This window comes from Orcinus orca, chromosome 2, assembly GCF_937001465.1.
Source record: "Orcinus orca chromosome 2, mOrcOrc1.1, whole genome shotgun sequence".
Classification (NCBI taxonomy): Eukaryota; Metazoa; Chordata; class Mammalia; order Artiodactyla; family Delphinidae; genus Orcinus; species Orcinus orca.
This window is the reverse complement of record NC_064560.1, coordinates 83,087,239-83,105,852: the sequence shown is the minus strand read 5'-3', so window position 1 is coordinate 83,105,852 and position 18,614 is coordinate 83,087,239. Positions and strand designations below refer to the sequence as shown.

Below are 18,614 nucleotides of genomic sequence, written 5' to 3'. Positions count from 1 at the left end.
AATAGAATATCTGAATAGACCAATCACTAGTAATGAAAGTGTATCAGTAATTAAAAAAAAAAAAAACTTTCAGCATACAGAAGTCCAGGACCAGACAGCTTCACAGATGAATTCTACCAAATATTTAAAGAAGAGTAAATACCTGTTCTTCTCAAACTGTTCCAAAAAACTGAAGAGGAAGGAAGGCTTCCAAACTCATTCTATGAGGCCAGTATCACCTAATGCTAAAACCAGAAAAAGACTCTACAAAATAAGAAAATTAGAGGCCAATATCCTTGATGAACATAGAGGCAGAAAGCTTCAGCAAAATATTAGCAAACCAAATTCAGCAATATAAAGGATCATATACCATAATCAAGTGGGATTTATTCCACAGATGCGAGGATTGTTTAGCACCTGCAAATCAATCAGTGTGATACAAAACATTAACAAAATGGAGGATAAAAACCATATAATAACCACAATAGATGGAGAAAAAGCATTTGACAAAATTTAACATACATTTATGATCAAAACTCTCAACAAAGTGGTCATAGGGAGAATGTACCTCAACATAATAAAGGCTATATATGACATATTCACAAGTGACATCATTTTCAATAGTAAAAAGGTGAAAGCTTTTCCTCTAAGATCAGGAGCAAGACAAAGATACCCACTCTCTGGTATTTAACATATTATTAGAACTCCTAGCCATAGCAGTCAGACAAGAAAAAGAAATAAAAGGCATCTGAATTGGAAAGGAAGAAGTAAAACTATCAATATTTGCAGATGACATGATACTATGAATTGGAAACCATAAACACTCATCAAAAATCTATTAGACCTAATAAATGAATTCAGTGAAGTTGCAGGATACAAAATTAATACACAGAAATCTGTTGCATTTGTATACACTAATAATAAACTATCAATCAGAAAGAGAAATTAAGAAGACAATCCCGGGCTTCCCTGGTGGCACAGTGGTTGAGAGTCCACCTGCTGATGCAGGGGACACGGGTTCGTGCCCTGGTCTGGAAAGATCCCACATGCCGTGGAACAACTGGGCCCGTGAGCCATGGCTGTTGAGCCTGCACGTCCAGAACCTGTGCTCCACAACGGGAGAGGCCACAACAGTGAGAGGCCCACATACCACAAAAACAAAAAAGAAGACAATCCCATTTGCAGGTGTATCAAGAAGAATAAACTATCAGGGGATAAATTTAAGCAAGAAGATAAATACTGGTCATCACTGATGAAAGAATTTAAAGATAATATAAATAAATGTAAAGTTATACTGTGCTCATGGATTGAAAGATTAATATTGTTAAAATAGCCATAGTACCCAAAACAATATGCAGAGCCAATGTAATCCCTATCAAAATACCAATAGCATATTCCATATAACTGGAACAAATTATCCTAAAATTTGTATGGAACCACAAAAGACCCTGAATAGCCAAAGCAATCTTTTTTTTTTTTAAAGTCCCCATTGGAGTACAGTTGCTTTACAATGGTGTGCTAGTTTCTGCTCTACAACAAAGTGAATCAACTATACATACACATACATCCCCACATCTCCTCCCCCTCGTGTCTCCCTCCCACCCTTCCCATCCCTCCCCTCTAGGTGGTCACAAAGTTCCGAGCTGATCTCCCTGTGCTATGCAGCTGCTTCCCACTAGCTATCTATTTTACATTTGGTAGTATGTATAAGTCCATGCCACTGTCTCACTTCGTCCCAGCTTACCCTTCCCCCTCCTCAAGTCCATTCTCTACATCTGTGTCTTTATTCCTGTCCTGCCCCTAGGTTCTTCAGAACCTTTTTTTGTTTTTTGGATTCCATATATATGTGTTAGCATACGGTATTTGTTTTTCTCTTTCTGACTTACTTCACTCTCTGTATGACAGACTCTAGGTCCATCCACCTCACTACAAATAACTCAATTTCGTTTCTTTTTATGGCTAAGTAATATTCCTTTGTATATATGTGCCACATCTTCTTTATCCATTCATCTGTCAATAGACACTTGCCAAAGCAATCTTGAGAAGGAAGAAAATATCTACAGGTATTATACTTTCTGACTTCAAACTACAGTTGTCCATCAGTATGTGCAGGAGATTGGTTTCAGGACCCCCTGTGGATACCAAACTATGTGGATGTTCAAGTCCCCCATATAAAAATGGCATACTATTTGCATATAACCTATACACATCATCCCATGTACTTTAGATCATCTCTAACTTACTTATAATACCTAATACCATTTAAATGCTCTGTAAATAGTTGTAAATGCTTTGTAAATAGTTGCTGACACACAGCGAATTTAAGCTTTTTGGAACTTTCTAATATTTTCAGTCTAATATTGTCTAATATTTTTTTCTAATATTTTCAGTCTGTGGTTGGTTGAATCCATGGAGGTTGAACCTATAGACACAGAGGGCCAACTGCATACTATAAAGCAATAGTCATCAAAACAGTATGGTACTGGCACAAGAACAGACATATAGATCAATGGAACAGAATAGAGAGCCCATGAATAAGCCCAGGCACCAGAAGCAAACCAAAAAGACTGTCCCCCTTGGTCTTGAACATAATTCTGTGAGTTCTAGACAAAGCAAATACATAATTTATAAAACAAAGGGTCTAAAAATGAAAAAAAAATTTATGAAAAATAACTTTTCTAAAACAAGCAAAAAATTTAGTAAGAAGAGTTATGTTAATTTTCTTAATGTCTGGCTTAAAAAATAGAGGTGGATTCTTAAATCACATGCCATATAGTCTCACCTCCATTGTATGCTTGTAAGAGAATGAGAATGAATGAGTTTTTACCTTGTACCTCTGAAAGATTCTCCGAGACCCCCTGGTATCACATCATACTCTAAAATCTGCTGGCCTAGTATCTAAGAGATAACTCAATAAATGATAAGTTTCATGTTGTTTTGTTAATATAGATCAAATCATGAAACAGGACAATGATTTTCAAACTGTAGTCTTTGACCCCTTACATCCGAATCACTTGGTATCCTATTTAAAAGATAGGTTCTTGGGCTTCAGCCAGTTGATTCTGATTAACTTGGTTTTAGGTGAGGAATCCACATTTTAGCAGGCTCGCAACTACTTCTAATCTACCTAACAATTTTTAAAATTTATTTATTTATTTGTATTTTGGCTGTGTTGGGTCTTCGTTGCTGCATGTAGGCTTTCTCTAGTTGCGGCGAGCGGGGGCTACTCTTCATTGCAGCGTGCAGGGTTCTCATTGTGGTGGCTTCTCTTGTTGCAGAGTATGGGCTCTAGGTGCATGGGCTTCAGTAGTTGTGGCCTGTGGACTCAGTAGTTGTGGCTCACGGGCTCTAGAGCACAGGCTCAGTAGTTGTGGCACACGGGCTTAGTTGCTCCGCAGTATGTGGGGTCGTCCTGGAACAGGGCTCGAACCCGTGTCCCCTGCAGGCGGATTCTTAACCACTGTGCCACCAGGGAAGTCCCTTCCTAACAAATTTGTACCTACTGTTTATAAGAATTTAGAATCATGGAATCTTAGAGCTAGAAAAGACCTTTAAAAATTAGCTAGTAGAGGCTTCCCTGGTGGCGCAGTGGTTGAGAGCCCGCCTGCCGATGCAGGGGACACGGGTTCGTGCCCCCGTCCGGGAGGATCCCACACGCTGCGTAGCAGCTGGGCCCGTGAGCCATGGCCGCTGAGCCTGCGCGTCCAGAGCCTGTGCTCTGCAACGGGAGAGGCTACAACAGTGAGAGGCCCACGTACCGCAAAAAAAAATTAGCTAGTTGTATTCCCACATCTTACAAATGCGGAAAACTAGGCTTACAAAATACAATGGCTTTCTAAAGGCCATACTTAGAAATAAACAAAAAAACTTCCTCACATAAAGTAGTTAGACAGTGGTTCAGTAAGGATCAAAATTAGATGCCAGAATGTTTGGCACAGACATGTGGAGGAGTAGATAGATACAAGAAAGAAATCTGAGATAGATTATGTGAGAGAGGGAGGCAGGAAGAAGTTGATGATGTCCTTAGAGCATCTAGCTGTATGCTGATGTATGTCCTCGATTGCAATAGGGAGCACCCATAAAAAAGAACGAAATTATGCCTTTTTGCAACAACATGTATGGAACCCCAAAGGCATTTTACTATGTAGTAGTAAGACAGGGAAGGACAGATATTATATGATCTCACTTATACATGGAACCTACAAAAGTCAAAATCATATAAATAGAGATTAGAACAGTGGTAACCAGGGGCTCAGGGGTGGGGGAAATGGGGAGATATTGGTCAAAGGGAACAAACTTCCACTTACGAGATGAACAAGTTTTGGGAATCTAATGTGCAGGCTGGTGACTATAGTTAACAATGCTATATTTTAATACTTGAAAGTTGCTAAGGAAGTAGATCTTAAATATTTTCACCACACACACAATGGTAATTATGTGAGGTGATGGAGGTGTTAATTTTATTTTGGTAATCATTTCACAGTATATATGTGTATCAAATCATCACTTGGTACACCTTAAACTTACACAATGCTGTATGTTGATCGTATCTCAGTAAACTTGGGGGAAAAAAAGAAATAGGGGCACAGAGATGATGTGGCTGAGCATACAGCAAGTAGGTTTCAGCTCTCCAAGTGATATCCCAGAGGAACTGGTAGACAGTGTCCACATTCGTAAGCCTGTTAAATGCCTATTTATTCTTTTCAGTTGAAGTTTATTTTTGTAAAAGTAATAATTTCCTCCTATTTCTTGCCTTCTGCATTAATCTGTGCAGGTATTAAGCTGTACTGCTCCCTGCTAGCAGTATCCTAACTGGTGAAAATGTCTCGATAGTGGACTGTGCAAATCCAAATTTATAAAATGCAGTTGATATGTCAGAGAATATAAAGTTGAATAAGTAGCAAAGGGTCAAATTATGGAGAGCCTTGAATGCTAGTTAGAAGATTGACTATATCTTTTGGGAAAGAACTAACATAGATTGCCAAGGGAATAACATCAGGAAATTAATGACTTGGGAAGATTTGTCACCTGTGCTATACAGGTAGGATTAGAAGGTTGAGAGCTTGGGTGCATAGGAGATTATTTTACTAACTCAGGCATGAAGTGATAGGGCTGACATTACAGTGTATAGTACAATAAATTTAAAGAAAGCAATCAAGAAATGTTTTAATCTAAGATTAGTGATTTGATAATAATATTGAGGAAAGAAAATGAAGAATAGAAAATAATTTTGAAATATTAGTCCAAAGTACTATTGAAAAATATAGGTAAGTGGATGTACAATGTTAAGAATGATTTTGGTTTTAAAGATATAGAGAACAAGGTGAAGGTTGAGCTTCCAAGTGAAGAGCTTCAGGAGTTTGAAATTTGGACTATAAGTTAAAATTATATATTTAGCATTCATTATTATAATATTAAAATTGCAATAGTAACAATAGATAATTGTTAAATGGAAGTGAAAGGAGATGAGGGCATGAAAAAGGCATTGATAGTGAGATGTGAAATATAGTCAGAAAGTTCAAGGAGAATGAATACAGAGAAAAAGCCATTGTGTTTGGTAATACTGGAGATCATTGATGACTTTCAAGGAAGCATTTTTAATGGAGTAGCATGTTTATATAATAAGCATAATTCTGTATTCGTTTTACCATTGCTGCCATTCTGTTCCTTGAATATTCCCTAGTGTATTGGCACTTGATGTTCCCTCTAGCCAGCCTGAAATTCCCCGAGATTTCCCTGTGACTGGCTCTTTCACTTGATTCAGGTTTCTGCTTAAAGACTTACTTCTCAGAGGCCTTCCTTCATTGTGCTCTATAAATCCTTCACCTCCTTGACACACATACATATAATCAGCCACTGTATATTAATTACTCTATTCTCTTTATAGGATATCTTATTCTCAGATATTACCTTATTTATTTTTTAAAATTTTTATTTACTCTCCTCACTGTAAACTCTTAGTAAGAATAGTTACCATGTCATTCTTTTTATATACTGTGTGTTTAATGCTCAGAGTAATTTTTTTGTTATTGAAGTGTAGTTGATTTACAATATTGTGTTAGTTTCAGGTGTACAGCATATTGATTTGTCTTTGGGTTTTTTTCTGCAGACTATATTCCATTATAGATTATTATAGATATTGGGTATAATTCCCTGTGCTATATAGTAAGTTCTTGTTAATTATCTATTTTATGTATAGTAGTTTGTATCTGTTAATCAAACACTCCTAATTTGTCTCTCACTCCCACTTTCCTGTCCTCTTTGGTGAGCATAGTTTGTTTTCTGTGTCTGTGAGTCTGTTTTGTATATAGATTTATTTGTATTGTTTTTTAGATACCTCATATAAGTGATATCATATAGTATTTGTCATTCTCTGTTTGACTTATTTCACTAAGCGTATTCCTTAGGTCCATTCATGTTGCTGCTAATGGCAGTGTTTTGTTCTTTTTTGTGGCTGAGTAATATTCCATTGCATATGTGTGTGTATGTGTGTATGTGTGTGTCTATATATATATATATCACATCTTCTTAAGCCAATCATCCACTGACGGGCACTTGAGTAGCTTCCATGTCTTGGCTTTTCTAAATAGTGCTGCTGTGAACATTGCGGTGCATGTACCTTTTCGACTTACAGTTTTTGTTTTTGTTTTTTCTGTATATATACCCAGGAGTAGGATTGCTGGATCATATGGTATCTCCATTTTTTGTTTTATAAGGAACCTCCATACTGTTTTCCATAGTGGCTGCACCACTTTACATTCCTACCAGCGGTATTCTCCATAACCTCTCCAGCATTTACTTTTTGTAGACTTTTTGATATTAGCCATTCTGACCAGTGTGAGGTGATACCTCATTGTGGTTGTGATTTGCATTTCTCTAATAATTAGCAATGTTGAGCATCTTTTCATGTGCCTGTTTGCCATTTGTATGTCTTCTTTGGAAAAATGTCTATTTAGGTCATCTGCCTATTTTTTGATTGGGTTGTGTGTTTTTTTGATATGGAGTTGTATGAGCTGATTGTATATTTTGGATATTAACCCCTTGTCAGTCACATCATTTGCAAGTATTTTCTCCCATTCAGTAGGTTGTCTTTTCATTTTGTTGATATGCAAATGCTTTTGAGTTTGATTAGGTCCCATTTGTTTGTTTTTGCTTTTATTTCTTTTGCCTTGGTAGACTGACCAATAATGAATGGGCAAAGGATCTGAGTAGACATTTCTTTAACAAGGTATACAAATGGCCAGTATGACCATGAAAAGATGCTCAACATCATTAGTCATCAAGGAAGTCAAATCCATAGTGAGATTCCACTTCACACCAACTAGAATGGCTATATTCAATAGACAGACAGTAACAAGGATGTGAAGAAATTAGAATCTTTATACCTTATTTTTGGGAATATAAAATGGTCTGTCTACTTTGGAAAACAGTTTGTTAGTTCCCCAAAAGTTAAACACAGAATTACTGTATGACCTAGTAACTCCATGCCTAGATTTATACCCAAGAGAATTGAAAACATGGTCAAATAAAACTTGTACAGGTATGTTCATAGCATCATTATTCATAAGAGCCAAAAGTGGAAACAACCCAAATGTTCATCAACTGTTGAATAGGTAAGCAAAATTTGATATATCCATACAATGAAATAGTATTTAGGAATGAATACTGACATGTGCTGCAATGTGGATGAAACTTGAAAACACTATGGTAAGTGAAAGAAGCCAGTCAGGAAAAGGTCATGTATCTTATGATTCCATTTATATGAAATGTCCAGGATAAAAACTTTTATAGAGATAAAAAGCAGATTAGTGTTGCTTGGGGATGTGAGCAGGAGGAGAGAAACTGGGATTGAGTACTAAAGGTTACTGGATTTTATTCAGGGAAAATAAAAATCTTCTAAAGTTAGAATGTGATGATTGGCTATACAACCCTATGAATATATTTAAAAACATTGAATTACACATTTAAATGGGTGAATTATATGGTATTTGAATTATATCTCAAAGTTGGTTTAAAAAATAAAATGGCAGAAATAATGCTAAACACATCAATTATAATGTAAATATGAATTAAGGTCTTTTATTTAAAATTTTAAAAATCCTGAATGATGTGAATAAAAAGGTAGGGTAGGGAACTCCAAGAGTCCATATTGCCATAAAAATAATGAATCAACTGGCAAAAACAGTCAGAATCAACTTTTTTTGAACTCAGGAAATGATCAAAGGCTTACTGCTACTGGGGGAAAAGGCAATTAAGAAAAATCAGATGGGCTTCCCTGGTGGCGCAGTGGTTGAGAGTCCGCCTGCCGATGCAGGGGATGCGGGTTCATGCCCTGGTCTGGGAAGATCCCACATGCCGCGGAGCGGCTGGGCCCGTGAGCCATGGCCGCTGAGCCTGCGCGTCCGGAGCCTGTGCTCTGCAACGGGAGAGGCCACAACAGCGAGAGGCCCGTGTACCAAAAAAAAAAAAAAAAAAAGAAAAATCAGATGAACCTCGTTAAGGGAGGGAAGAGAGTGGCCAACATGGCAGAGTAGAAGGACCCCAAGCTCACCCCCTCTCATGAGCACACCAAAATCACAACTATCTGCAGAACAAACATCATTGAAAAAGACTGAAACCTACCAGAAAAGATCCTCTACAACTAAAGATACAAGGATGGAACCACAACTAGACCCATAGGAGGGGCAGACTTGAAATATAATCAAATTCCATATCTCTCAGGTGGGTGACCCACAAACTGGAGAATAATTATATTTGCAGAGGTTCTCCCACAGGAGTGAGAGTTCTGAGCCCCACATTAGGCCCCCCTGCCCAGGGATCCAGCACCAGGGAAAAGAGCCCCCAGAGCATTTGTCTTTGAAAGCCAGTGGGGCTTGATTGCAGGAGCTTCACAGGATTGGGGGAAATAGAGACTTTACTCTTAAAGAGCACACACAAAATCTCACTCATACCAGGACCAAGGGCAAAAGCAGTAATTTGATAGAAGCCTGGGCCAGACCTACCTGCTAGTCTTGGAGGGTCTCCTGTGGAGGTCGGGGTGGCAGTGGCCCCCTGGGGACAGAGACACTGGTGGCGGACACAGTGGGGAGCATTCATCTGCAAGAACTCTCCTGGAGTCTGACATTTTGGCATCAAGACCTGGCCCCACCCAACAGCCTGTAGGCTCAAGTGCTAAACAACACACCTCAGGCCAAACAACAAACTGGGTGGGGATGTGTCCATCTACAAGCAGGCTGCCTAAAGACTCTCTGAGCCCACAGCCACCTCTAGACATGCCCCTAGCACGGCCCTGTCCATCAGAGGACCAAGACCCAGCTCAACCCACCAGTGGGGCAGGCACTGGCCCCTCCTGCCAGGAACCCTACCCAAACCTTTAGACCAGCCTCATCCACCAGGGGGCAGACACCAGAAGCAAGAAAACTACACTCCCACAGCCTGCAGACTGAGTCCACAAATCCAGACCAGACATTACCCTGGGACCAGCTGGCCCCTGGCTCTTGGGTGATGAGAGGGGTGTGCACTGCTGGGATGCATAGGACATCTACAGAGAGCCACTTCTCCAAGGTTGAGAAACTTAACCAACCTACCACATACAGGAAAATACAAGTAGCAGTTTAGACAAAATGAGACAACAGAGGAATATGTTTCAGATGAAGGAATGAGATAAAACCCCAGAAGAAGAACTAAGTGATGTGGAGATAGGCAGTCAACCCTAGAAGGAGTTCAGAGTAGTGATCATAAAGATGATCAAAGAACTTGGGAAGAGAATGGATGCACAGAGCAAGAAATTAGAAAATTTTAACAAAGAATTAAAAAATACAAAGAACAACCAAACAAAATTGAAGAATACAATAACTGAAATGAAAAATACACTAGAAGAAATCAATAGTAGACTAAACGAGGCAGAAGAACAGATCAGTGAGCTGAAGACAGAGTAGTGGAAATCACTGCCACTGAACAGAAAAAAGAATGAAAAGAAATGAGGACAGTTTAAGAGATCTCTGGGACAACATCAAGCACGCTAATATTTGCATTATAGGGATTCCAGAAGGATCAGAGAGTGAGAAAGGGCCTAAGAAAATATTTGAAGAGGTAATAGCTGAAAACTTCCCTAACCTGGGAAAGGAAATAGTTACCCAAGTCCAGGAAGTACAGAGAGTTCCATATAGGATTAACCCACAGAGGAATACCCCATGATACAACCTAAATGTCCATTGACAAATGAGTGGATAAAGAAGATGTGGTGTATACATAATGGAATACTACTCAGCCTTAAGAAAGAATGAAATAATGCCATTTGCAGCAACATGAATGGACCTAGAGTTTATCATACTAAGTGACACAAGTCAGACAGAGAAAGACAAATGATATCACTTATATGTAGAATCTAAAAAATGATACAAATGATACAAACTTATTTATGAAACAAAAATGGATTCACAGACATAGAAAAGAAATGTATGGTTACCAAAGGGGATAGTGGGGGTTGGGGGATAGATTAGGAGTCTGGGATTAACATATTCGCACTACTATATATTATAAAATAGATAAACAACAAGGATCTACTGTATAGCACAGGGAACTATACTCAATATCTTGTAATAACCTGTAATGGAAAATAATCTGAAAAAAAATCTATCTATATATATATATATATATCACTGAATCACTTTGCTGTACACTTGAAACTAATACAACATTGTAAATTAACTATACTTCAGTTTAAAAAAAGAGGCTAGGGGTGTTTTAACTTACCCTGATCATGTCTCAACTTCCCAGCATCCCTGTTACAGGTACTTAGTAATGGAGGGAGCAGAACAAACCTTGTACTCAAAGAACTGTAGTTGTTTTAACCTGACTGATGGTTCTCTGAAAGGTTAGTTCTAAGGGTTTGTCTTCCTTTTACATAACTCAGGATCCTCCCAGAGCTGAGGAGGCTACCTGGGGGTGATTGTCAAAAACAATTTAAAGGCAAATGTATTAGTTGGTGGTGCCCAGTGCAAGGGTATACAATTAGTGTAAATAATTAATCAAAAAATTTGCAGGGAAAGGCTGAGGATTGAGATGCCTTGGGGAACAAGGGCTTTGAAAAACTCCCACGTACTCTGAGAAATCTAGAAGGCCATATGCATGCCCAGGGATGGGTACATGATCAGAAAAGACCCAAGAAGATCCTGACCATTAGTCTTTTATGCAAGCAGGAAGTGAGGGCTAAGGTAGAGTTTTAATCTGCCTGACTGAGTCTTGTTGGCTTGCCCCAACACACACACAGAGCCCATCTACCAAGACTAGATTAGGAGTTTTGATGTTATTGTTTGTGGTGTTTAAAGAAATCTCTTGGATCACTAATTGATTGCTAAAGTAATAGAACAGAGACTTTAGGGGCCATAATGACAAAGAATATAAACTTTAGAAAATTAGTTCAGAAAACTCACTAAACAAATGTACAAGTATATCAAGTAGCAAAAACAAAACCTGAGAGGAAGGAGAATCTGATTTCCAGAGTTGTCACATTATAATATTTAAAATGTCTTGTTTTCAAGAAACAGTTGCAAGGCATGCAAAAAAAAAGAAAATTGGCCCATACACTGGGGAAAAAAATTAATAGCAAGTGTCCCTGGGGAAGCCCAGACATTGGCCTTACTAGACAAAGATTTAAAAAAAAAATTTTTTTTTTTTGCGGTATGCAGGCCTCTCACTGTTGTGGCCTCTCCCATTGCAGAGCACAGGCTCTGGACGTGCAGGCTCAGCGGCCATGGCTCATGGGCCCAGCCGCTCCACGACATGCGGGATCTTCCCAGACCGGGGCATGAACCCATGTCCCCTGCATCAGCAGGCGGACTCTCAACCACTGCGCCACCAGGGAAGCCGTAAAAATTTTTTAAATATACTCAGAGAACTAAAGGAAAACATGTGAATGATATGTAACCAACTGGATAATGTTAATAATGAGATAAAAATTTTAAAAGAACTAATAGAAATTTTGTAGCTGAAGAGTACAGTAATTGAAGTGAAAAAAAATTACTTGAAGGGTTCAGCAGCTTATTTGAGCAGATAGAAGAAAGAGTCAGTGAACTTGAAGATTCTCAATTGAGATTATCCACTCCACGGAAGAGAAAGAATAAAGAATGGGGAAAAATTTGAATACAGTCTCAAAAACTTGTGGGACACCATCCAGCATACCAACATATACATAAGGGGAGTCCCAGAGAAGAGTAGAGAGAGAAAAGGGCAGATAACATTTGAAGAAATGATGGCTGAAAGTTTTCCAAATTTAATGAAAGATATGATCTGCAGATCCAGGAAGTTCAACAAACTCGTAAGTAGGAGAAATGCAGAGATCCACGTTATGACACATTATAATCAAACATTGGAAGATAAAGACAAAGAGAATCTTGAAAACATCAAAAGAGAAGCAATTCTTCATATGTAAAACATCCTCAATATAATAACAGTTTATTTCTCATCAGAAACTATAGAGGTCAGAAGGCAGTAGGATAAACATATTCAGTTTCCTGGTAGAAAAACACAAAAGCAGAACAAATTGTCAACCAAGAATTCTATATCTGGCAAAACTTCAAAAATGAAGGAGAAATTAATACATTCCGTGATAAACAAAAGCTGAGAGATTGTCACTAGTAGACCTGCACTTCAAGAAGCTCTAACAGAAATCTTCAGTCTGCGATAAAAACACAGTAGACAGTAACTTGAATCCACACAAAGAAATAAAGAATGCTGTAGAAGTAACTATATATGTATAAATCAGTGTAAATGTAGTATTTTTGTATCTCCTCATTTTTCCTATTTGATTTAAAAGAGAACTACACAAAACAATTATAAACCTATGTTGATGGACACACAATGTATAAAGAAATGACCTATAATAATAGCATAAAGGAGGTAAATGCTATATAGGAACATTTTTGTATACTACTGAAACTAGGTTGGTATTAGTTCTAACTAGATTGTTATGAATTAAGATGTTAATTATAATTCAGGACAACTGCTAAGAAAACAATAGATAAATAAATAAGTATATACATATGCTTGAAGAAATGATAAGGGAATGAAAGTGGTACACTAGAAAATATTTAGCACAAAATAAAGCAGTAATGAAGGAATTGGGGGACCAAAGAGATATACAGAAAATGCAAAATGGCAGAAGTAAATCTGTCCTTATCAGTAATCACATTAAATATAGATGCATTAAAGACACCAGTAAAAGAAACAAATTGGCAGAATGAATTTTTAAAAATCATTCAACTATATGCTGTCTACAAGGGACTCACTTCAAATATAAGAACCCAAGTGGTTTAATGTGAAAGGATAGAAATATTTCATGCAAAGAGTACCCTCTGCAAGATAATATAGCTGAAGTAACTATATTGCTATCATGCGACATAGACTTTAAGACCAAAATTGTACAATAAAGAGAGAAGGATATTATGTAGTGATGAAAGGATGAATCCATCAAAAATACATAACAATTACAAACATATATGCACCTTGTCTCAAGTCACCTTTGTGACTTGAGAAAGTCACAAAATATATGAAGGAAAAACTGACAGAATTGAGGGGAGAAATAGACAGTTCACCAGTAATAGTTGGATACTTCATACCCCACTTTTAATAATGGATAGGACAACCAGTCTGGGGATCAACAAGGAAATAAAAGTCTTGAACAACATCAACTAACTAAACCTAACAGATGAATAGAGAACATTCTACCCCAGAACAGCAGAATACATATTCTGCTCGAGTGTACATGAAATACTCTTCAGCACTGATCATACGTTAGACCACAAAACAAGATTCCATAAATTTTAAAATATTGAAATCATGCAAGATATCTTCTCTAACCACAAGGAAATGAAGTTAGAAGTCAAAAGGAAATATGAGAACTTCACAGATATAAAGAAATTAAGCAAGACACTCTTCAAGGATTAAAGCAACTGGAATTCTCATTCTTTGCTGGTAGAAGTACAAATTGGAGTGACCTGTTTGGTAAACATTTTTGTATTTTAAGGTTAAGCACATGCTTATCAGATTGCTCAGCAACCCCATTCCTAGGTATTTATCCAAAAGAAATTAAGACATCTGCCCATGCAGTGACTTGTCTACAAATGTTTAGAGTAGATAGTAGCCCCAGATTGGAAAGAAGTAAAATATCCATCTGGAAATGGATAAATTGTGGTGTCCAAACAATAGAATACTGCAAAGCAGTGAAAAGGAATTAACTAATAATATATTTGATTATGAAAGAATCTCGAGATTTATTCTAAATGAATTAATCCAGACACAAGAAAGTATGTATGATTGTAGTAATTTGATATTCAGATATCTATACTGGGAAAAAGTAGATGGATTATTCCTAGGAACAAGAAGGTGGGGGCAGGGGGAAGAGAACTATTACCGAAAAACATGAGAAAATTTTGTGGGGTGGTGGAAATGCTTTATATCATGATTGTGGTTTCACTTATGTTGGTAGGCACAACTGTGAAAACTCATCAAGTTATACACTTAAAATTTAAAGTTTTTATTGTTTGTAAATTATACCTCAATAAAGCTGACCCAAAAATGAAAAAAAGAATTATAAAGACAAAAAAATTAACACTTCGGAACCAAGGGGTGGGAGTGGGCCAGAAAACATTATTTGAAGTAAGAGTTTTTAGGAGTAAGACAAAATGGAAATACAAACTGTTTGAAATTTGTGACAATGAGAACATGAAACTTATGGAGTATGGTCAAAACTTTACTCAGAATGAAATTTTAGCCTTAAATTATTTTATCAGTTGAAGTAGTAGTGGTCTGAACAACTCAAGGGTTAGAACAATATTCATATCTTCTTCATGGGAAATAGGATGTATTTATTTTTATTTATAGATGTATTTATTTTTATTTAACAAATATACATATGGCACTTACAATGTACTATATCTTTATAAAGATAAAAATGGAAATTAAATAGAAGTTGATAAGATCTAATTCTTGGAGAATATTGGTAAACTCTGAAAAGCTAACAAAAAATAAAACGGAGTAAATAAATATCCCACATTATGGCTAAGAAAGAGTACAACCACGATGACAAGGAGACTAAAAGTGAGGGAATGCAGTATACAACACAACACTAATAAATTTAAAATATTAATAAAGTGGGTCATTATCTTAAAGAGTAAGTAATCAGAATTTAATAATCATAGAGTTTCTGAAATAATGCGTTTTCAGCCTTATCTCTCATTATTCCCACATTTTAATCTTTTGCTCCAGCAAAAGGGATCTGTACACTGTTCCCTAAGCAAAACCTGTGTTTTTCCCATGTCTAGCATTATTTGCTCACTTCTATACCCTATTAATGGCATTTTCTTTTCATGTATTCAGATGCTACCTATCTTTCAAGCAGGTACACTTTCCATTTCCTTGAGGAAACTCCCCCTAGCATCTTAGGTGGAAAAGAGCACTTGTGACAGTACGCATGAGTCACTTACTCAGCTTTGTAGAACTATGTATCTTTTAATGCTGTATCTTCCTCCTCCTTATGGAGAATAAATACATTGAATATTCCCACTATATATATATATATATATATATATATATATACCCCATCCCTGATATATATATAACTCTCATTATCCCCCCATACTCTAGTTTATACAGAGTAGGGGCCCTGGAAATAAATATTTAATTGATTGCTAAAAGTGAATCAAGGCGAGATTCAAGTTAGGAAAAAGTGGTTAACTACCATTCCAGGTAAAGTTAGGATTTCTTTGGGTAGTATTTTTCTAGTTAGGTGTGCATGAATGGGAGAATGTATTCAGTTTTTTCCACTTGAAGGCTCAGATAAAATATATGTCTTGATATAACTGGCATCTTCCTAAGCCTCAAATTCTTTTTTGTAAAAGGAGGACAATATATATATTGAGTTTGTAAGACTGTATGAGACAACGAATGTGTAGCTCCTTGGCACAGCTCTTGGAACATATTCAATCCTGCAAAATTGTTACTTTCCCCACCTTTCATATGAGGTCACAATTACTTGCAACTACAATGTGGTTATTTCCCCATTTTGATATGCCTTAATATTTTGGCTGATAGCAATGAGCACACGTAGGTTGAAACAATACATAATTTAATGTTTAATTCTAATTTAGTTATTTCTTCATTCCCAAGCATAACCTATGCTAGATTGCTTTTTTCTCATTGGGTGTGTTGTAATTTGCATCTTTCGGGTTTTTTATGAAACAGTTTTTATTTTTTCACCTGTCATTGCTGTATGGATTGGTGTACATTGTGACTAATTCTTTCATAGGTCACTGGACTAATTATTTGAGACTAGAACCCTTTGGGTGAGTGGTTAATATTTAAATTAGTATTTTTCTCTTTTTCCTCTGAAAAGGGAAATTGACAAATTAAGTCATTGTTAATGGATTGCTGTAGTGACATCTGCTTAGTTTGGTGACCTGTTGATGGCTGTGACCTACAGTTACAGGCAAGGTGGAGCTTAGTTGGACAATGGCAGAAGAGTGTTATCTCAGATTTTTGCAGACTTTTGGAATTTAGTCAGTATAAATAACAAAAGCAGAACAAAACAAATCTTTGAGTATCTGGTCAAGTCATTTCCACTGCCTTTTAAAATTATCTCTAGAGTTAAGTGACTGTTCTTTACCTGTATTTAATCTTGCATTATATGCCTCCTGAGGCACCTCAACCACCTTGTAGAAACTTAGTATGGTTTTAAATTTAATTATCATGATTTTAACATTTCTGAAAAATAGCACCATTCTGTACCATGTCCCTAAACTCAGAAGTGTTTTTATGAATCTGTTTTATATCCTGTGAGGAAATATGTATTTTTTAGTCTTTTTTGATAGATTTATAATATTTAAAGATGCAATCTCAGAAATCTAAGTGTGAAAATTAGTGTGGTAATGTTCCTAGTACTGGGAGAGGAAAAACACAGCCAACGTTTTATTTTGTTATAAAAATTAGCAGCAAAATAACTAACAGTGATAAAACTCTTTTCTCTTTAGGGCCAAGGAATACGAGAGTTTATTGGAAACAAAAAATTCTGGCTCAGACTCACCCTATAAAGCAAAGTAAGTATTTTATCCTACATTTTAGTTCTTTGTCTTTTCAGTCTTTGCCTGTAACAAAAGCTTATCTGAACCATCATTGTATGCCTGTGGTCATGGACTTTGTATCTGATGCCTAGAATTTTATTCTGCTAACACAGTGGTATCCAACTGGGGATGGTTTTGCGAGAGGACATTTGTCTGTGCCTAGGGGTATGTGATAATATTTTGGTTATCACAGCTTGGAAAAATGGTGCAGCTGCCATCAAGCGTGCAGAAGCCAGGGGATACTGTTAAACATTCTTCAGTGCACAAGATAGGCCTCCACAGCAAAGTATTACCACATCCAAAACATCAGTAGTGCTGAGGTAAAGAAACCCTATTCTAACAAAACAAGTTCTGGCAAGGCTGTACTGGTTCTTACTCTGAGGAGATCTCATTCAAGATTGTTGCAAGGGCCACTTGACAGATGAGGATTTAGACTCCGCCATTGGGTGTAAGCGTAATTACTAAGTGTAATAGCTAAGTAAACAAAAACATCATCATTTTGCTTCTCTCAAATAGACTACCAGTAGAGGTGCAGTGAGAGAAAGGTACTTATATAATATTACCGATGGGGGTACAGACTGGTGTAGTCTTATTGAAAGGCAATGTGAATCTGGAGCTTAGGATGTCCACTTTTATGTTTACGGTTAAGATATCCTTTATTCATTATGTATATGATTAAGTTCTAGCACTTGAAGTTGTACTTTATTTTTTTAATTTATAGTTGATTTACAATGTTGTGTTAGTTTCTGGTATACAACAAAATGATCCAGTATATATATTTTTTCCAATTCTTTTCCATTATAGTTTATTACAAGATATTGAATATAGTTCCCTGTGCTATACAGTAGGACCTTGTTGTTTATATATTTTATATATAGTAGTTTGTATCTGCTAGTCCCAAACTCCTAATTTATCCACCAAATAGTTTTGTATTGGCATGTGAATAATAATACAAATTAATGGAATAGATTTTTTAAAACAGTCTAGAAATAGATCCAAAATTTGAGGAAATTTAATATATGATGTGGTATAGTGTTTGCAAAGATGGCCAGAAGTTGTTGAGCCATTCCTGGAGGCATATCCCTTTGCAATATAACTTTGCCACCTCTCCATCAAGGAGTGGACTCTATTTTCCTTACTCTTGAATTTGTTCTGGCCTTTTGACTTGTTCTCATCCACAGTCTACTGCAGAAGCAATATGTGACTCCTGAGCCTTGGCTCCAGAAGTCTTGAGGCTTCTGCTCACAACTTTGCTTTCTTGCTCCCCTGTGACTGCCATATAAGGAAGCTTTGGTCAGCCTCCTTGAGGATGACAGATCACTTGGTCATGGTGTATAATCCTTTTAATATGCTGTTTAATTTGTTTTGCTTGTTTTATTGAGGGTTTTTGCATCAGTGTTCATAGAGGATATCAGGCCTTATCAAGCCTCTGCTTGTGTCACATTTGTTTATGTCCCATTGGCCAAGGCAAGTCATTTTGCCAAGTCCGTAGTCACTGTCTGAGGTGACTATGTACGT

The 18,614-nt window shown here is 36.9% G+C and overlaps 1 protein-coding gene across 2 annotated transcripts in view; it reads left to right on the top strand.

Annotated features, from left to right (window-relative positions):
• SCAPER (S-phase cyclin A associated protein in the ER) overlaps window positions 1-18,614 on the top strand; it is a 504,096-nt gene that overhangs the window by 242,827 nt on the left and 242,655 nt on the right. For both annotated transcript variants that reach the window (XM_004276347.3, XM_033440145.2), the window contains exon 22: window positions 17,007-17,072. In XM_004276347.3, coding sequence (XP_004276395.2) covers window positions 17,007-17,072 — 66 coding nt within the window. The remainder of the gene's footprint in view (window positions 1-17,006; window positions 17,073-18,614) is intronic.